Source organism: Chiloscyllium punctatum, chromosome 27 (assembly GCF_047496795.1).
Source record: "Chiloscyllium punctatum isolate Juve2018m chromosome 27, sChiPun1.3, whole genome shotgun sequence".
Classification (NCBI taxonomy): Eukaryota; Metazoa; Chordata; class Chondrichthyes; order Orectolobiformes; family Hemiscylliidae; genus Chiloscyllium; species Chiloscyllium punctatum.
Window position 1 is genome coordinate 18,541,581 of NC_092765.1, and position 21,774 is coordinate 18,563,354.

Genomic DNA, 21,774 nt, shown 5'->3' on the forward strand with positions numbered 1-21,774 from the left:
AAAATGGACATTGACAAATTGGTGGAGTGGGCAGACAGGTGCAGATAAAATTCAATCCGGAAAAGTGTAAGGTGATGCATTTTGGAAGACAGTACGTGTGCAGATAGTATACAGTCCTACTCTGAAGATGTACAGGAGAAAAGAGACCTGTGTATTATAAACGGATCATTGTAGGTGGCAGGACAATTGGGGAGAAGAGTTAATTAAAGCATGTAGTATCTTAGGCTTTGTTATGAATAGGGGCGCAGAGCACAAGAGCAAGAAGGTCATGCTGAGCTTTGATAAGACATAGGTTAGACCACAGCTGCAGTATTATAAACAGTTCTGGAGCCACATTTCAGGAAGGACTTGAACACATCGGACAAAGTGCAGACAAGGTTTATGAGAATGTTTTCAAAGATGTGAAACTTCAGATATGAAGCTGGATTGGAGAAGTTGGGATTGTACTCCTTGTAGAGGAGAAGGCTAATATAGAAATTGTTAAAATAATGTGAGGCTTGGCAGAGTAGATATGGAGAAACTGCTCCCATTGGAAAAGGAATCCAATGGGGAAGGAGCATTTCCCCTTGGTGGAGGCATCTGTAACCAGGGGGCAGAGATTTATGGGAAGGGGCAGGAGGTTTTGAAGGGATGTGAGGAATTCTTTTTCACTCAGAGGATGGTCTGTAATGGGAAAACAGAAACATAAAGACAGAAGCAGGAGTAGGCCATTTGACTCCTCGAGTCTGTTCTGCCATTTGATATGATCATGGTTGGTCATTGAGCTCAGTACCTTAATCCTGCCCACCCTCTAGTACAGGCAGAGATGCTCATAACATGCAAGAAGTGTTAAGATGTGTACCTGTGACGCCAAGGCTATGGGCCAACTACCAGAAAATAGGATTAGAATAGCTATGTGCTCGTACTTGACCAAAGGGCATTTTTCTGTACTGTAATTCTCTATGACAAGCTCCAAGAAAAATAGATTCTTCCTGAGATATAGAGGCCAGATCTGTAAGTAGTTCATGTGTAGTCTCACCTATGCTCTGTTAAAATGTCTTGTACTTCAATCCACTCGTAGTGCAGCTGAGCAGGATTTTTGACTTCCTAACTGCTTGCTGTACCTGCATGCTGAATTGATGTTTCTAAACAAGAATTTTGTAGGTTTATCATTATTAAAAAATCCTGATTGGATTTTCTCCCTAGTTTTGTGTCTTCAGAAAACTTGGATCCATTGATCTTGCTCCCTTCATCTTTAAGGTATTCACATGAATTGGAAATGCAGTAACAATTACCCTGGTGTGATCCAGGTGTCACCCAACAATAACGTGCAAACTTGAAAATGCACTATTTATTCTTCCCCTCTGATTTCTGGCCTTTTTTCTCTGTTTGCTCATATATTTCTGCTAACCATATTAAACTGTTGTGTGCAACATCTCGTATGGCTCCTTACGGAAAACCTTTGGAATTCCATATATAGTACATTGACTAGAACCCCTTTACATATCCATTGATTAAATCCTCAAAATACACTGATAGACTTACCAGATATGTCAAATGCAATTTTCCTTTCTAAAACCATGTTGACTCTGGCTAATCATATCATGATATTTAAGTGTTTATTAACCTTGTTGTTATTGGATTCCAGCATTTCTTTTGCATGAATGATGTCAGGTTAACTGGCTTATATCTCACCCTTTTCCCGTTTCTTGAATACCTAGCATTACATTTGCTGCCTTGTATCCTACTGGGAACATTTGAAGATCTGGGAAATTTTGCTAAATTACAAACATGTATCTACTGTCTCTCCAACCACGTTGTGGAACCATGGGTTTTATCAGCTCATAACTTCTACTTTCTCTGCATTTATTTCAACTGATATTAATCACTTTAATTTTCTTATTCTCATTAGTTTGTTGGTGCCACATTATTTTGCCTTACTTTTCTTGTTTCTTTTACTGTAAAAACAAATACAGATATTGTCCGATGTCTCTGTCTTTTCCTTATTTACCATTACAATTTCTCTTGTCTCAGTCTCCAAGGATGTTTGCATTTGATTGTCACTCTTCCATTTTGCAAAATTGTAAAAGCTCTCGCCATCCACTTTTCTATTTCTTTCTGGTATATTGTCATTCATTTTCTTCCCTTTGTGTTTTTGTTGTCCTTTTCTGACATCTAAAACTATCCCAGTCCTCTGGTTAACTGCTTCCGTTCACAACATTTTAAGCCTCATGTCTAATACCGTGTAAGATCGGTAAGGCATTTAAGATGAAGCCAAATAAATACATGAGCCAGAAAGTAATAGCAAGACACGCTGATATGGTGAAGTTTAAAATGAGAATAACAGCTTGTATAGACTATAAGCATCATTATAGACTAGTTGGGTTAAGTAGCTTGTTTATGTGCCATCATTTTATATAATTCCTTGTGGTTTGTGGTAATCAAAGCTTTACAGCTTAAGGTGGTTGATGACGTCTGTAATTGGTCCTTTCTGTGGAGCAGGTCAGCTCATGACTGTTTACTTTTCAATTTACCTTCTCTTGCAATTTAGATAATCATTTACGACAAGCCAAACTTCACTGGTTTTCAGAGAGAAATTATTTGTGATGTGCCTGATTGCTTGTCATGGTCATTTCCTGCTGTCATTTCAGTAAGAGTTATTCGAGGATGGTAAGTCAATGCAAACACTTCACAATTGCTCATTGCTATAGGATGTTTTGGAATGTGTTTAACTGATTATATCCCGGTTCTAAAGACTTTTCTCTTGTTACTCCTGTACCTTGCTGTAAAATAAATTATTTTTGATTGGTTAAGGAGGTTAAATTGGGGCATTTGACACCCATTTTTCTAGTGTCAATTAGTCTCTAAGGCCCCAGAATAATCGGCAGAATTGTTGGCTTTTCTGATCTGGAACTGCATTGCTTTCCATTTTGCAAAAGGGTCAGTGAGGTGGCATTGATTCCCCTCACTACCACGTTAGAAAATGCACAGATTGAATGACAAGGGTGGAGAGGGTTAAAATATAGCTCTAATCCTCCAGTCAGGAGATTGAATTCACCATTCATGCTCCTGCACCTTTAATCGATGCTTTTGAGATTTTAAGGAAAATGTTGAGTTGAAAGAAAGCATTTCCACCAGTTGAGATACCTGAGAGGAATTCATCCCAAAACCATCTTTCTCAGCCCTTGTTTGCTGCAAACCTTTATGGAAAAGCTGTCAGTCAGGTACGTTCGCCTGGTCAGGGAGGTGATGAGTGATGGGCTGCTGAGACTTTTAGCTCCTTTTATGTTTTAAGTATTAATCCTGGCAGATGTGTGGAGGCAGTATCAGTGTAATGAGGTAGGGCAGAGTGTCCAGGTGGAGGGGGGGGGGGGGGGGGGGGTGGCGTGGCATTGCTGAACTTCTTGCCCACCTTCCCTTAAAATCTGACCTTTACCCCTTGCAAGCAGAGCACTTTTTATTAACCCATACCTATGGGAGCAGCTGCGTGCTGGTTGATCAAATATTCTGGATAATCACGAGGTACATGTAATCACAGTAAACCATTCCGAAACAAAGCTTTGAGACATTGACATCACTCACAAAATCTATGTAAAAACATCAACACACCTCCTAAAGTCAATGTAAAAACATATTGCAAAACATAATGTAGGGGGTATACACATCACTGTTGTACTTTATTTATAGCATAGGTTTAAGGTGAGAGGAGAAAAAGATTTAAAAGGGACCTAAGGAGCAACATTTTCACACACTGGGTGGTGTGTGTAATGAATGAGCTGCCAAAGGAAATGGTGGAGGCGGGTACGTGTACAATATTTAAAAGGCCTCTAGATTGGTATATGAATAAGAAAGGTTTAGAGGGATATGGGCCAAATGCTGGCAAATGGTACTAGAATTATTGACGATGTCTTGTCAGCATGGTTGACTTGGACTGAAGGGTCTGTTTCCATGCTGTACATCTCTATGACTCTATAAATACTTGAACATAGCGGTATTTGAGGTATATAATCATTGTCGGTTTATCAAGTGTGCTGTTTAATTAAGGTGCTGGTTAAAACAAAGTTTGCTTTATATGCCATGAGCTGAGAACACAATCACGCAAGGAAACCTGATCTGCCCCCACCACTAATTGGAAGCACCACCCAACTTTAAGCCAGCCTCTACACCTGAAGCTCAAAAAAAACCCAAGGTTCCACCCTAGGAAATGCTTGTACAGTGGAGCCTCGATTATCCGAATATCAATTATCCGAACGAAATACTGTCCACCCAAGTGATTGCAATTATCACGATCCGATCACAAAGAGTTCATCCAAGTGTAAAAGGAAACTTCTAAAAAAGTCCCTTAATCTTCTCCTGATCTGCTTTAGCTGGGTGTTCTATGAGAAGCCAGATTATAAAGGGAAGAAGTTCATATTTGAAGAGCAGGACGTGAAGTTGGCGGATCCCTGGAGAGAGGAAGTTGAAGAAGAGACTGAAGAAACTGACTCCAAACCATCTCCTACCAAACCCATCGTCATTGGCTCCCTCAAAAGAGTAGTCAGGGTAAGCAAAGCATTGGAAACAATTTCCTTTGTGCATCTTTTTTTACTTAATGGTCAGGAAATGGATTGGTGAAACAATAATGTGGGTCCTTTATTTGAAGATAAGATTATTTACACATCATTTTCACTGGGAGGTAAGTATAGTATATCTGATCTCTTCATTTCTGAGTTGGACTGCCCACAAATCATTGGATTAATGTATCACACCCTGTTGAAATAGATGGTGGTTGACAGTAATTTAAAATATGCCCCATTATGCACATGTATGCACATGTCCTAATAATTGACAAAGCCTTAATTAATGGTGGGGAGACACTGCCTTGAATCACTGTGGTATGTCTATTCTTTGCATCAACTGATTCAACTGAACAGCTTGCTAGGCCACTTCAGTTGCCATTCAGCCACATCAGTGTGGGGGGCTGGTGGTGCGCATAAACCTCAGCCGGGTATGGTTGGCAGGTTATCTTCCCTAAAGGGACACACCTGAGTCAGTTAAGGTATTTTCAACAATCCAATGGCTTTGTGGTAACTTTCACACATACTGCCACTCCATGATGTGAGGGGCCGGTGTTGGACTGGGGTGGACAAAGTTAAAAATCTCACAACACCAGGTTATAGTCCAACAGGTTTATTTGGAAGCACTAGCTTTCGGAGCGCTGCTCCTTCATCAGGTAGTTGATGAACCACCTGATCAAGGAGTAGCGCTCCAAAAGCTAGTACTTCCGAAAAAAAACCTGTTGGACGATAACGTGGTATTGTGAGATTTTTAACTTTGACCACCACTCCAGATACTTTAAACTGAAATCAGACTCTCAAACAGCCCTGGTGGAACTTGAACTTGCATTCTCTGGATTGCCAGTGTAACAATATGTATGTTGCTTTCAGAGATCCCCAACAAAATCAATTATAAGTAGTGGAAATCTTGGAATGATTGTATACAGCAAACTGCATTTGTTCAGAGTTTCAGGTTTGATTGTGGACTGGGCAGAAAATCTTAACTTTATATTAAAAGGGATCCCGATCTAAAGGGTGATGTGCATAATAGACCCTCCACTTCCTATGAAAGCAAAAATAAACAATTCCTAATAACAACAACAACATCAGTAACTTTCATTTCTTTGCCCTCTTTAATGTAGTAAAAGACCCAGAGGGGCTTCACAGGAGCAATTATCGAAACAAAGTTTGACACTGAACTACATTAGGAGATAGTAAGACAGGTGACCAAAAGTTTGGTCAAAGGCAGAGGTTTTGGGGACTGTCTTCAGTGAAAGAAAAGGGCAGGAGAGGGAGGGAATTCCTGAATCTAAGGCCTAGGCAGCATGGCAGACAATGGTGGAGCAATTAAAATTGAGGATGGTTACAAGAACAGAATTAGATAAGCACAGAGATTAGAACAGAATTAGATAAGCACAGAGATTAGATAAGGACAGAGATTAGAACAGAATTAGATAAACACAGAGATTAGATAAACACAGAGATTAGAACAGAATTAGATAAGCACAGAGATTAGATAAGCACAGAGATTAGAACAGAATTAGATAAGCACAGAGATTAGAACAGAATTAGATAAGAACAGAGATTAGAACAGAATTAGATAAACACAGAGATTAGATAAGCACAGAGATTAGAACAGAATTAGATAAACACAGAGATTAGATAAACACAGAGATTAGAACAGAATTAGATAAGCACAGAGATTAGAACAGAATTAGATAAGCACAGAGATTAGAACAGAATTAGATAAGCACAGAGATTAGAACAGAATTAGATAAACACAGAGATTAGAACAGAATTAGATAAGCACAGAGATTAGAACAGAATTAGATAAACACAGAGATTAGAACAGAATTAGATAAACACAGAGATTAGAACAGAATTAGATAAACACAGAGATTAGATAAGCACAGAGATTAGAACAGAATTAGATAAGCACAGAGATTAGATAAACACAGAGATTAGAACAGAATTAGATAAACACAGAGATTAGATAAGCACAGAGATTAGAACAGAATTAGATAAACACAGAGATTAGAACAGAATTAGATAAGCACAGATTAGAACAGAATTAGATAAGAACAGAGATTAGAACAGAATTAGATAAACACAGAGATTAGAACAGAATTAGATAAACACAGAGATTAGATAAACACAGAGATTAGATAAACACAGAGATTAGAACAGAATTAGATAAACACAGAGATTAGATAAACACAGAGATTAGATAAGCACAGAGATTAGAACAGAATTAGATAAACACAGAGATTAGATAAACACAGAGATTAGATAAACACAGAGATTCGAGAAGGTTTTCCGCTAGAAATAAGTCGGAGTGTGTGACAAAAGCAAAGTAAGTTAGGAGTCAAATCAGGAAATGCTATTTCACACACAGGCTCATGCTAAACCAGAACACTCTCCCCAAATGCTGTAGGTATTGAGTGCCAACTGAAATTTTCAAGACTTTAACTAATGGATTTCTGTTGGTCAAAGGATGTAAAATAAGGTAAATAAATGGAGTTAAGACACACATGGGGTATGATCGAACTGAATGGTAGAAAAACTGACTATGACGGTTCATGCATCCTAGAGTCTAGGTTAGAGTGGTGCTGGAAAAGTACAGCAGGTTAGGCAGCATCTGAGGAGCAGGAATATCGATGTTTCAGGCAAAAGCCCTTCAGCAGGAAGCCCTGATGAAAGGCTTCTGCCCGAAACGTTGAATTTCCTACTCCGCGGATACTGCCTGACCTGCTGTGCTTTCCCAGCACCACTCTAATCTAGACTCTAATCTCCAGCATCTGCAGTCCTCACTTTCGCCTGGTTGATACATCCTGACTATTCCACCCACCAGTGAAACTGACGAGGGAATGGGAAACTGTGATGCTGAGAGAGCTTGGTACGCTTGAACGTGGGACTGACCTATAATTATGAGGTTGAGCTAAGACATTATTCAGCACATTGACTGACACGTAAATAACGTAAATGTCCCTTCATTTTGGTCCCCAAACTGTGATTTGAATCCTAACCCTAGTCTGGCGCAAAAGTACTCAAGTAACTTCTTTTGGTTTCTCTGTCCCAATATCCAGTCTGCCAGCACAGGGCTCTGTTGAAGAACTGTGCAAAAGCGATTAAAAGCCACCTGCTCTTTAAAATAGAATGTGAATTTGGGTATCTAAAAAAATCAAATCCCCAAATGACTGGTGTGAGGTAACAATGATGACAACTTGCACTTGTAGATAACTTATAAATTTTGTGAAATGTTCCAAAGGAACTTACAGGAGCTTGGCACCTAACTGCAGAAGGTGCAGTCACAGAGAACCACGGAGCTGCTCTCTCATCAGCGAGAGGTGACTGGTGGTGGTTTAACATGAGGTCACCACACCTCAGGTGAGGGGGCATGGTTGAGAAGTTGGGATCTTCAAGGTAACCTTGGTTGGTGTGGAAATTAAACCTGCACTGTTAGCATCACTCTGCATTGCAAGCCAGTCAGCCAGCTGATTGCTACCCAAGCTACCCTGTGTAAAGAGATTATTTTCAGTTGCAAAAATTTGCTTTATTCATAAAGATAGCTTTAAATACATACATGGTCACCAAAGCAGTTCTGTTCTGTACAAATGTGTGAATGCCACAGTGAAGTAACAAACAAACATTGGAGTTTGACTCTATCCAGCATATAAACCCAAGACATTTCTTACTTATACAAGATTATTTTTAAAGAGGAACCTCAATTTTCTGAAGGACACAGGCGGGGAATATTTCGCTTGATTAATCGAATTCCGGATAGTCAAATGCCAGATAACATAGTTTAGCTGGATAATCCAATATTCGGATAATTGAATGTCAGATAATTGAGGTTCCTTGGTTCATATATTTATGGCATCGGGAGCATCCAATCATTGAATGAGCCCCCATTTAACTTTGGCAGAAAGATCTTCTGCAGTGGTCTTTCCCCACTGCACCATGATATTCTCTGTCCTAAGCTTTAATATGTAAAGGGGTAACCCGGACCCAGCACCAAAACCTTCACCTGCATGTTCTGATTTTAAAGCATGCCCAGGCAGGGCTGATTGTCACTGAGAATAGTGAAAATCAGGAATAATCCCTACCATCTGTAAACTACATGCCCAACCCACACAAAAAGGTTGAAGAGACTGAGTGTCAATTGAAAATTTCAGATCAGAGATTGACAGATTTTTATTTAGCACATTCGGAAACCAAGGCAGATGGAGCACAGATTCAGATTAGCATTGACTTAATGAGCTGGCAATAGGTTTGAACAGCTGGATGACAGTCAGTGTCGAGAGGAAGCTCACCTCTCTCTGCTGGCCATTAGAATTCTGGAGTGAAATGAGGCTGAGTAACCTCTTCCTGTTTCTATGGTTCTGTAAACCAGTGCAAGCAGCATACACAGCTGCATGTAGTATTGAAGCCAGAGTGAAGTCTACAAGGAGGTGATTCACTAACAGTGCCTCCACACTGATTGAGCTTCCGTAATCAGAGTAATCCCATGGCCTGATCGTTTCTTTGTGTTGCTCTTTATCAGGACTACACCATACCAGAAATATCTTTGTTCCCAGAGGCCGATGGTGAGGGGAAGAAGCTGACGTTCCACTGTGAATCCGAGGATATTCGGATATTTGGATATCCACCAAGAACAACCTCCGTCGTTGTCAGTTCTGGACTGTGAGTCTCTCAGCACACTGTTGTTAAAGGGTCTCATTGGAGGACTTTCAATGGCTTGGGCGGTTTAACTGTGAATGTAATGTAGGATGGAATGCTCATTCTTTGTTGATATCCTCTCCCATCCCTTATGCCTTGCAGTGTCCTATATGAAAGTGGTGAGCAGGACTCCATCCCCACACGTCTGAATGCCATAATGAGACTTTATGTGGTTATTGTTAGCAAAGGAAAGAGTTCATACTTGTAGAACCTTTCAAAGCCTCCAGTTGCTAATGAATTTTACATCTGAAACAATGATTTCTCCACCTCCTGATCCTGCCTGGCTTGCTGTGTTCTCATAGAATGCCGACAGGCCATTTGGCTCAAAGGTCCACGCCAACCCACCGAAGAGTATTTCACCCACATGCATTCCCCAGCCTATTACTCTACATTTACCCCTGACTAATGCACCTAACCTGCACATCCCTGCACACTACGGGCAATTTAGCATGGCCAGTTCACCTAACCTGCACATCTTTGGACTGTGGGAGAAAACTGAAGCACCGGAGGAAACCCACGCAGACACAGAAAGAATGTGCAAACCCCACACAGACAGTCGCCCAAGGCTGGATTTGAATCCAAGTCCGTGGTGCTGGGAGGCAGCAGGGTTAACCACTGAGCCCTTCCTAATGAAGGGTTTTTGCCTGAAACATTGATTTTCCTGCTCTTCAGATGCTACCTGATCTGCTGTGCTTTTCCAGCACCACTCTAATATTGACCCTAACCACTGAGCCACCATGCTATCCCAGCCTCCTGCTTACCTACGTTGGATTCCAGCATCTGAAGTTTTTTGGTCTCGAAATGAATTTTGGGACATTCTGTTAAGCTTTCTATTTTGGTCACTGTTGCAATGTAGAAGGTGTAGAATCAGTTTGTCTACAGCCAGTTCTTATAAAGAGACATGCACAATAATGACCAGGTAATCTGTTTTGTTGTTGTGTTCACTCAAGGATAAAATACCAACCAGGACACTCTGGTAACTCTGATTATTAAAGCCATCACCTATGGTTGCTTCATTCCTCCCCATCCCAGCCTCCCAATCAACACCCCCATGTCCCATTCTCTCCATCAGCCTTGGGCTTCATTGCTCTAACTTGCTGTAAGACAGCCCTCTCTAGAATCTGGAACTTAAATCATTGGACTATGTGTATGTCCGGTCCTAATCACTGCTGCCATTTGTGCTGCTTTCATACTGAGCTATTAGCCTTCACTTTAGCTCTGATGAAGAGTTTTGACTTGAGACTAAGGACTTGAAACCTTAGCTTGCTCTGTCTCTCTCCATGGATGCTGCCTGACCCACTATGACCTCCAGAGCTATCTGCCAATCTGTTTTGTTTCCAGAGCTAGCAGCCTCTGCCTGAGTGAGGAGTAGAAAGTTTGTCCGCAGTCAATGAACGGTCCTCCAAATGTTAAATACTGTGATTGGCAGTGATGTGAACTACTAGGTTGGCAGAAACTTTCTGACAGTAGAATTTAAGGAACAGCTTAATGAAGAGAAGACGTTGCAGAGGTTTATGAAGGAAATTTTAGAGATTAGTTCTCTGACAGCTGAAGATAAGCCCACAAATGGCAGAGTGATGGAAATACCGAGATCTTAGAGAGTTGTAATCAAGGCCCAATTTTTTAATTTTAGATGGGTCTCCTTGAGATTTTCTCGAGAACTTCTTTTTGATTTTCAGGAGCTCCTTTTTCATTCTCAGGAACTTACTTATCAGGCAGCGCAGTCATGTTGTAACAGTATCTTCTGTTTTTGTGCACTGGGGCTCTGTCAGAAACAGAATTAGAAAAATTCATCAACTTCCACAATAAATATCAACCCTCCATGGAAGTTATATACCACAGCATTTACATTGGCTCAATATAACATGCATAAGTCATCATCAAACATTTCTTCAAAATAACTGACACATTATCATACCTCACGATAGCAGCTTTCCAATTCCCTGGGAGCCAATCACATAGCTGTTGGCAGGCAGAATGTCTTTTGTCATCAATAACTGGTCACCATTCACAGACCAATCAGCTATTTGTTGCCAATTGAACCTCCTTTCATACAAGGGATCTGGCTCGAGCTCATCTGCAGTAACCTTTAACCTTTTGCTTAAACAAACAAGTGTAAATAACAATTACAATGAATGCTGGTAGCTTGCTTTTATAAGCAACAATCCCTTGCACAATGCTTAGTTTTTAAAATAGTCCTTTTCTCATTTCAGTCTACAATGAAAACTACAGAAAAATGAAAAGAAACAGTCTTTACAAAATGCACCTACTCACAAAAAGCCATTCCTAGGCACACCTTCCAACGACAGCTGAGATCACAGCTGATATGTTTCCATTACATACACAAAACATTGGAAGATTTAACCAGGCAGTTATTATCCCTCTACTGCATCCATTTCTCAATCTCTGTATGAAATGTAATATTTCACACCATGTTCATTGCAATAACAAATGTTCCATTTATAGTAGCTCCTCAACATACACATCCTCAAGATAAAGATTCCATATTTCATTGACAAAGAATTCATTACCTTAATAATTTCAGATTGTCCCTATTCTCTGTGAGCTGTATATTCCTTTGCTGATGAGTCTAAAGCTATTCTCTCCCTTTCTTCAGCAGCCTCCTCCCTGTTCCTTGCAGCTTCCTTTTCCCACCTCCTTACAGCCACTATCTTGATCAGCCGAGGCCTTGATCTCTACAATACATTCTCTGCCCACTTCCCTTTCCCTTTCTCCTCCCCCTCTTAACGCCCCCTCTCTTTCCCTCTCTCCTCCTCTGCCTCACCTCCCCCAGCCAAACCACGACCTACCCCTGTTCCTCACAAATAGCAACTCCAAGATTCTGCCTCTGACCTAAGCGGACAACTTTCCTATAATTGGTCATTGCTGTAACTTTCCTACATGTTTCAGAAACACTAATGGGCAAATTTGCCCACTGCCCATGTGTATTTGCTGATTGTGAGGGGACAGTCTTCAGGAGTCCAGGAGAGGGTGGGGATTAAAGAGAAGATTTTGATCATTGGATGAGAACTTTCATATTGATTTTAGAAGCTCCATGTAGTGTCTCTCTATCTCTACAGGTGGTTTGTTTACTCTGAGCCTTTCTTTGAAGGCCAGCAAAGTATTCTGGAAGTGGGTGGCTATCGAACACTAGAGGAATGGGAAGCAGAGAAACCACAAGTGGGATCCCTGATACCTCTACAAATGGTAAGCAAACACACCCAAGGCAAAGTAAAAATATCATTACACTACCGAAGTATTGTTCTGGTCACGGCATTTATAGGAAGGATATGGAAGCTTTGGAAAGGGTTCAGAGGAGATTTACTAGGATGTTGCCTGGTATGGAGGGAAGGTCTTACGAGGAAAGGCTGAGGGACATGAGGCTGTTTTTTGTTGAAGAGAAGCAGATTGACAGGTGACTTAATTGAGACACATAATCAGAGGGTTAGATAGGGTGGATAGTGAGAGTCTTTTTCCTCAGATGGCGATGGTTAGCACGAGGGTGCATAGCTTTAAATTGAGGGGTGATAGATTAGGACAGGTCTGAGAGGTAGTTTCTTTACTCAGAGTAGTAGGGGTGTGGAATGCACCACCTGCAACTGTAGTAGACTTGCCAACTTTAAGGGCATTTAAATGGTCATTGGATAGACATATGGATGAAATTGTGATAGTGTTTCATAGGTCAGCAAAACAAGGCTGAAGGTCCTGTACTGCGCTGTAATGTTCTATGTTCATTTAAGAGATGTGAAGAGGGGTGGCAATACTGGCTGTCTTCTCCAGAACACTGAGGATAGGGCATGTATGTTTTCGGATGCAGTCCCAGTGGAGGAATCCCCTATTCCACACCTTCCATCCACCGCGTTTGTTCCCTTGATGTCAGCAACAGGGAGGAAGCTGCAATGCCTGAATTATATCCCATCAGGTATATTTGAGCAGAGGCCAGCCTCAGAAAAAGAGGAGATTGAGAGGAGCTATGATGGAACTCCTCAGTCATGGCGTCATTTGATGAAGGCTGATGTTGGGGCAGGAGGGATTTGGATGTTAAGAAAATGATGACCCTAAAGATAAAAGTTGTCATAATCTCCCCAGACAATCAAGCTGCTCCCTGATTAGATAGAGACAAGTAGTAGTTGTTTAACCTGAAGATCATTATGCCTTAGGCGAGGGGACAGGCTGAGAAGGAGAGTCCTTCGTGGTAACCTCAACCCGTGCAAACTGTTGACGTCACTTTGCATCATAAACCAGTTATGTAGCCAACTGAGTTAACCGACTCCCTCCTTGTGTGCTAAGACCAGAACAAAGGCTGCAGATAGAAGATCTAACAGATCTAGTGTTTCAGGTGGAGCTGTCAAGAATTGAGTGTCATGTGTGATTTCTTTTCAGGGTCCGCCCAGGGTGGAGAAGCCTAATGAACCAATGGTAAGCAAACACCAAATGGAATTGATGGATTTTTCATTGTGGGTTGGTTGGATCGAGGCATTTTTTTGCGAGTGAACCTTTTGGGGATAAAGTGTTGCATTTTCTGGATTACAGAACAACCTTGGTTACCCAAACATCAATTAACCAAATTTCAGATTATCCGAACAAGATCTCAAGGTTCCTTAAAATCATTATCAGTTATCCGAACAAAATATTCCCCACCTGTCTCATTCAGATAATCAAGATTGTTCTGTAATCCACAAAAAAAATTCCTGTAAAACTGAGAGTGCAGGCAAAGGGAATCTCTGCCCTTTGTTTCCCTTCCCTCTCCACCACCAACCTCCTTGCCCCCAATCAGGAATGTATTCATTATTGCCATTTGGTGATTGGTGAATTTATTTATCATCACAAATTCACCATTTGGGATGGCACAGTGGCTCAGTGGTTAAGAGTACCGCCTCACAGCGCCAGGGGACTGGATACGATTCCACTGTCAGACGACTGTCTGTGTGGAACTTGCACATATTCTCCCCGTGTCTGCGTGGGTTACCTCCAGGTGCTCCGGTTTCCTTCCACAGTCCAAAGATGTGAGGTTAGTTGGATTAGCCACGCTAAATTACCCAGAATGTTCAGCAAAATGCAGGCTAGCTGGATTAGCCATCAGAAATGCAGGGTTATAGGATAGGGAGTAGGTCTAGGTAAGATGCTCGACAAAGAGTTGGGTGTGGACCTGATGGGCTGAATGGCCTGTTTCCACACTGTCAGGATTCTATGATAGTATTTGCTGCAGTAAAGCTGGTGATAGTGATCCATAGTCCTAAACCACTGCACTGTACCAATTTGATATAACTGCAGATCTTGCTAGATCATTTCAGAAGGTAGTGAAGATGTAACCATGTTGATATTGATATTTTCCAATCAACCTATTCAGAGATGTTATTGCACACCTCTGAAGCATGTAACACCTGAACCCAGACCCTCCAGGCTCGAGGAGGGACAATACCAGTGCACCTCATAAGCCCCCTACCATATTGATAAAGAATAGTAATTTCACATTGGTTAAGACTGAGTAAGAGTCTGTAGATTTCTTTGGATCAGTGGTGCTGGAGGAGCATAGCAGTCCAGGCAGCATCCAAGGAGCTTCGAAGCTTCTTGGATGCTGCCTGAACTGCTGTGCTCTTCCAGCACCACTAATCCAGAATCTGGTTTCCAACTCTGCAGTCATTGTTTTTACCTTGTAGATTTCTTTCCCTAACGAGGCATTTATGAAATAAATTGCGATTTAATTAGAAACTGACTGCATTGTGGTCACTTTTGCTCATATCAAATTTTCACATCTAGACTTTTAAAAGTGAATTTAACTTCTCAAGCTTTGTTTTGACCTCACATCATCTTGGTTATTAGTCCAGATTGTTCAATTATTCCTGCAATACCATAACCACATTAATTTACCCAGATACGCTGCCCATTGACCAGGTGCACAGACCCTTTAGGAGCACTTGTATACAGCCAGGTACCCTTGCCAAACTTGCTGCTTCCTTGCACAATGGAACCTCATACTTCACCTGATTTTTAAAAATCTGTTGTTTTGTTCCAGGTCACCATTTTTGAGAAGATGTACTTTGCTGGGAGAAGCAGAGATGTGTACAATGACTCCTCAGACTTCCTGTCCAGATATCCCAACACTGGTGCTGCCCTCTCTAATGCTGGTTCCATTAAAGTACATGGGGGAATGTGAGTATCTCAGCACAGAAAGGGTTCATGTAGCTTGATGACACATCTTTCCAGTGATAGTCAGGACTGTTCTCTTTGAGGAAGGAATAGCGAGGGGCAGGGCTGGGATTTCCAGGCAATCTTCTCCCCTTCCCACTGCACTGCCCCCCCTACCCAATGCACTCTTTACCCCCCCCCTTCCTGCTGCACTGACCTCTTTCCCACTACACTGATCCCCTACCCACTGCATTAACCCCCTATCCACTGCACTGACCCCCTTCCCACTACACTGATTCCCTACTCACTGCCTGACCCCCTACCCAATGCATTCTTTCCCCCCTTCCCACTGCACTGACTGCCTTCCCACGACACTGATTCCCTACTCACTGCCTGACCCCCTACCCAATGCACTCTTCCCCCCCCCAGCTCTACTGACCCCCTAATCAATGCACTCTTTCCCCGCCTTACCGCTGCACTGATTCCCTACCCACTGCCTGACCCCCTACCCAATGCACTCTTCCCCCCCCAGCTGTACTGACCCCCTACCCAATGTACTCTTCTCCCCCTGCTGTACTGACCCCCTACCCAATGCACTCTTCCCCCCACTTCCCGCTGCACTGACCCCCTTCCCACTGCCCTGACCCCCTACCCAATGCACTCTTCCCCCCCCGCTGTACTGACCCCCTACCTAATGCACTCTTCCCCCCCGCTGTACTGATCCCCTACCCAATGCACTTTTTCCCCCCCTTCCTGCTGCACTGACCCCTTCCCACTGCCCTGACCCCTTACCCAATGCACTCTCCCTCCCTGCTGTACTGACCCCCTACCCAATGCACTCTCTCCCCCTGCTGTACTGACCCCCTACCCAATACACTGATTGCCCCCATCTTGCTATTCTGACCCCCTTCCTGCTACACTGACCCCCTACCCACTGCACTGACACCCTTTCTTGGGTCAGGAGCACTTTACATTGGGGGTTTTTGTTTTCAATTTACTCATGGCTGGCCAGCATTTCTTGCCCTAGTTACTCTTGACAAGGTGATAGTGAGCTGCCCTCCTGAACTACTGCAGTCTTTGTGCTGTAGGTTGACCCACATTGATTTTTTTTTGAGACTTTGTAGCAACTGATACAACTGAGTGGCTTGCTCGGCCCTTTTCAGAAGGCAGTTGACGGTCAACCACATTACTGTGGGTCTGGAGTCACATATAGATCAGACCAGGTAAGGATGGCAGATTTCTTCCCCAAAGGACGTTCCCAACAATGTTTTCATAGTCATCATTCCGGATTGCTTTTATTGAGTTTAGGGATAATTAATCTCAACGATAAAACCACTAGGCTATCACCTCCCCAGTATCCGTTTCTGTATGTATACACTCCCAATATGTGAGTAACACACTGCCACATGGTGTGATTGAGGTCAATAGTATAGATGTATTTAAAGGGAAGCTAGACTAGTAGTCAAGGGAGAAGGGATAGGGAATTACAATGATAGGTTTAGATGAAGGAGGGGGTTTGAGTGAAGCATAACTGCTGGCATGGACTGGTTGGGTCAAATGGCCTGTTTCTGAGTCGTATATTCATGAAGTTATCCATTGTATACAGACAGTGTGATGGACTTCCATAAATCTTTCTACTGCTGATAAAATGACATGTTCGCTATGGCTGGTGGGAACTGCACTCTCACCTGGAGTCTGAAGATTGACATCTCCAGTGCAGTAGAGATCAAGTGCTGCTGTCTGAGAGGCTACTTACTGATCAGACATGGAGCTTCAACTCCGTTTAGCAAGTTGGACAGATGCAAAGTATCCTCTATACCATTTGAAAAGTAGAGAAGTTCTTTCTGATGTCCTGGAGCAATAATTATCCCTGTGCAACATTTAACTCTCACCCTAACAAAAAAGAGCTGAACTTGTCCCTTATTTCAGTTGCTCGTTGTGGGAGCTTGCTGTGCACAAACTGGCATCTACCTTTCTGATATTATAACAGCAACTACATTTTGAATATACTTCTTTAGCTCTGAGGAGCTTTGGGTTGCTCTGAGGTCACAGAATTTGCAACAGAAATGCAAGTACTTTCTTTTCATTCCACGCTTTTGAACTGAAAGTAAAACTCCCTCGATATTGTCCTCAACAGTCCTGCCTCAGGCGATTGACTGTGTGGAGTTTGCACGTTCTCCCCGTGTCTGCGTGAGTTTCCTCCGGGTGCTCCGGTTTCCTCCCACAGTCACAAAGATGTGCAGGTCAGGTGAACTGGCCATGCTAAATTGCCCGTAGTGTTAGGTAAGGGGTAAATGTAGGGGTATGGGTGGGTTGCGCTTCGGCGGGTCGGTGTGGACTTGTTGGGCCGAAGGGCCTGTCTCCACACTGTAATGTAATCTAAAACACTCCCAGAACAGGAACAGCGCGGTGTTAGATACTGAGTAAAGCTCCCTCAATTCTTTTAGGCAACGATGTTGGGTGGTTGTTTATTGATGAAGCCACTGCTTTTTAAATGCTTAATCCTGACTTGCTGTGTTTTGTCATTCACATATTCTTGCAGATGGGTTGGCTACTCTAAGGAAGGGTTCAGGGGTCATCAGTATCTCTTGGAAGAAGGCGAGTTCATGGACTGGAGGACATGGAGTGGCTGTGATGAGGATTTGAAGTCACTGCGCCTCATCCGGGCAGTAAGTATTGGGAAACAAGACGGATATTTCTTGTAAAGCGAAGGCACAGAGTTAAGCTTCTCCACCTCCCCCCACATGATGTAATAAATGAAGGGAGGTAAGCATTTCTATGTTGGAGACCAGTCACTACTAGTAGTCAAAATGCAGTCTTTCATCTTGACCAGATGGTGGCACCACCTCCTGGAGTAATGCTCTGCTGGTGGTGGACACACTGGCAACATTCGCCAGGATGTCATACCGATTCCTGAGATCATAAAATGTGCTGAGCTGTTAGGAAAGTTCAAAGGGAGATGGACAAATTGGATAGCTCTTCCAAAAAGCCAGCATAGGCATGGTGGGTTGCAGGGCTCTTTTGGAGGAGTGTTATTCTACGAGGCATGATGTAGTTGATCTTGGTGATCTTGGGTTTGGAAATGGCAAAAATCAACCAAGATTTCTGCTTGTAAAGACTGCACTGTTTAGTGAAGTGATTGGGGTGAACTGCTGCTGCTACGCATGTGCTGTGGGAGGGATGAGTGGCATTTACCCATAATGTACCCTGATGCCCCATTGTAGTATCCACATGGCAAAGCAAATGGTTAACACTCCAGGCAGCGACAGTAGATTGACAACTAATCTTCTACTGCCAGTCATATCAGTGGGAGCACAAGAGCAGAGAGGTGGAATGAATTTGCAAAAAGCCAAAGTGATCATTTCTTTATTTAAGTAAGTGGCAGCTGTTGATCAGAAAGTGGTTCCAAGTCACCTTGTTTCATATCTTCCTTTCTTTTTCCAAAAGGAGTTTTTCAACCCCGTGATTGCTCTGAACAACAGAATTGACGATGAAGAGAGTGATCCAATTATGATCACTGAGTCCATCCCAGACCTGGAGCTGGTTAATGTCAAAACCAACATACAATCCATGAAAGTTATGAGTGGAGTGTAAGTGACAGAACTAGCGTGGACTGCAAGTAGGCACTATACAAAGGAGCTGCTATTATAATGTATATTTTGGCTACCATTTCCTTTTACTTTACAAGCACCAGTGTTTTCTTTAATATTTATAAGTGGAACTTGTGAAGTGGCAGGACGGGCAGTGTGTTGGTACTGGGGAACTACTCCCCCTTTTCCTGCCATTTGGAAATTAGGTGCTGGGTGGGAAGGTCCATGGTTGAACTTTCCACTCCTCCGTCAAATAATGTTCTTAAAGTGGTCAATTAAAGACTTACTTGAGGATCTCCTACCACCTCAGCTGCAGTCACTTGCATTCCAAGCAGGTCTGGAAAGAGCCTGGAGGCAATGGCCAAATTCCGCAGATGCCAGCCTCTGGCTGGCAGCTTTGGGAGGGTGGGACTTGCTCTAGCGTCATAACTCCAGGAGAAATCTAGCCAGCAGCTATTCACTATCAGATTGTCGTAATATCTGACGGGTTTTAATGATTAAAGTAGGCTATGGCTTTCTTCCCACAAAACTCCCGGGTTCAATTCCTGCCTCAGGCGACTCTCTGTGTGGAGTTTGCACATTCTCCCCTTGTCTGCGTGGGTTTCCTCTGGGTGCTCCGGTTTCCTCCCACAATCCAAAAATGTGCAGGTTAGATGAATTGGCCATGCTAAATTGCCAGTAGTGTTAGGGGTAGGGGTAAATGTAGGGGAATGGGTCTGGGTGGGTTGCGCTTTGATGGGTCGATGTGGACCTGTTGGGCCGAAGGGCCTGTTTCCAACCTGTAAGTAATCTAATCTAATCTAATCTAAAACTCTTCTGCTTTCAGATTTATCCCAAAAACAGGAACATTCTACCTACTTTGTGAAATCTAGCGCTCCCTAGTGTTTACGGTACACTTAGCAAGCTGTAGCCTTTTCTTTTCCATTCATGGGATGTGGGCTTCACTAGCTGGGTCACTCCCCGTTCTCCTTGAGAAGGTGCCTTCTTGAACCTTCGTTGCAATCCATTTGGTGTACAGCCACAGTACAGTTAGGGAGGGAATTCTGAAATTTTAACCCAGTGACACAGAAGGAAAGGTCATTTATTTTCCCCAAGTCAGGATAGTGTGTGGCTTGCAGGGAACTTGCAGCTGTTAGTGCTCCTGTGTGTATGCAGCCCTTGTCTATGTGGATGGAAGTGGTCATATGTTTGTAAGGTAATGTCTAAGTCCATCTGGTTACACACCGCTGCTACTGAGCGGGGAATGAGGGGCACCACATCCACAAACAATCAGGTGGGCTGCTTCATCCTGGATGGTGTTGAGTTTTTTTCACTGCTATTGGAGCTGCCCTCATGTAGGCAAGTGGGGAGTATTCCATCTCACTCATACTTGTGCCTTGCTGAGGATGGACAGGGAGTCAGGAGGCTTGTTACTTGCCATTTGGAAATTAGGTTCTGGGTGGGAAGTCCCATGGTTGAACTTAGCTCTGACCTGCTCTTGCCACCACTGTATTAATATGGCTGGTCCAGTTGAGTTTCTGGATGATGGTAACCTGCAGGATGTTGATAACGGGGGACATAAGGATAGCGGTACCACTGAATGTCCAGGAGCAATGATTAACTTCTCTCTATTTGGAATTGGTCATTATTGACAGGGATTGTATCAGATTTGATCTCTAGCGATCTAAGTTCAATTGAGTGCTGAAATCTGTCTCTAATACCTCAGATACACCTGGGAGATGCGGAGTTTTGTCACTGCTGACTGCTCACTGAGGATGACCTGTTTTTTTTCCAACGGGTGTGACACCGATGTGTTCAGGTGTTACCTGCAAAAGGCTCCACAGTCAAACAGCTGCCTGTGCCCATGCTGAAGGAAGGCATCTTGGGTGAAGTATAAGGAGGACCAAATCCCGAGGGAGAATATCCTCCAGGAAAAGCAAATAAGCTTAATATAAAAGTGAATAACTTAAGACCTTGAGTTGACAGTAGCTGGGCTCAATGCCTAGAAAATGCTTTACATTTCCCAGGAATTGAGCTGCGATTCCTATTTTCAAATCTGAATTGAGCTGCTGCCTTGCTGGTAAATATTCATCATTTCCTCTTTCAGATGGGTGGCTTACGAAGGTGTCAATTATTCCGGAGCTCAGTACATTGTCGAGAAAGGAATTTACCGGAATCCTCAGGACTGGGGTGCCCAGAATTGTAAGATTAGCTCCCTGCACCCTATCTTACTGGTAAGCAGAAATTTACCTCAATACCGTGTCCTCTTACAATCTTAATAATGTGCCTGTCCCTTCCACTAATACCTTGATGAAGAAACTGCTGTGTTCTTAGCTGCTGCCATACTCTGGAAAATGCACTCTCCAACTGATGTCCAAGTTCTTCATCAATGCAGCATCTGAAGTTCCATCACCAGCCCAGGATGTGTGTGTGTGTGTGTGTGTGTGTGTGGCGGGGGGGGGGCGGAGGTGGCGGTTGTTGGGGGGCGGGGTGGGGAGGTTAGATTACTCTACAGGTAGAGAGCAGCACCACACTAATACCTGGAACCTGGATTGGGCAGGTTGCCTTATGGAAAAGGTTGGACAGGCTAGCCTTGTAACCATCGGAGTCCAGGAGAGTAAGTGGCAACTTGATTGAAGCATATAAAACCCTGAGAGTTCTTGACAGGCCAGATGTAGAGAGGATGTTTCCTCTCACAGGAGAATCTAGAACTAGGGGTCAATTTAAAAATGAGATCTCGAACTTCAATCAGATGAGGTGAAGTTGTTTTTGAGAATTACAAGTCTTTGAAACTCTGTTCCTAGAAGGGCAATGAAAGCAAAATATTTTCATATTTTTAAGGC

The 21,774-nt window shown here is 43.0% G+C and overlaps 1 protein-coding gene across 1 annotated transcript in view; it reads left to right on the top strand.

Annotated features, from left to right (window-relative positions):
* Positions 1 to 21,774, top strand: part of LOC140453501 (beta/gamma crystallin domain-containing protein 2-like) — a 68,663-nt gene that overhangs the window by 27,555 nt on the left and 19,334 nt on the right. The window contains exons 5-13 of the mRNA XM_072548237.1: positions 2,531 to 2,649; positions 4,347 to 4,521; positions 9,058 to 9,197; positions 12,314 to 12,440; positions 13,617 to 13,652; positions 15,250 to 15,386; positions 17,905 to 18,031; positions 18,810 to 18,952; positions 21,039 to 21,165. Coding sequence (XP_072404338.1) covers positions 2,531 to 2,649; positions 4,347 to 4,521; positions 9,058 to 9,197; positions 12,314 to 12,440; positions 13,617 to 13,652; positions 15,250 to 15,386; positions 17,905 to 18,031; positions 18,810 to 18,952; positions 21,039 to 21,165 — 1,131 coding nt within the window. The remainder of the gene's footprint in view (positions 1 to 2,530; positions 2,650 to 4,346; positions 4,522 to 9,057; positions 9,198 to 12,313; positions 12,441 to 13,616; positions 13,653 to 15,249; positions 15,387 to 17,904; positions 18,032 to 18,809; positions 18,953 to 21,038; positions 21,166 to 21,774) is intronic.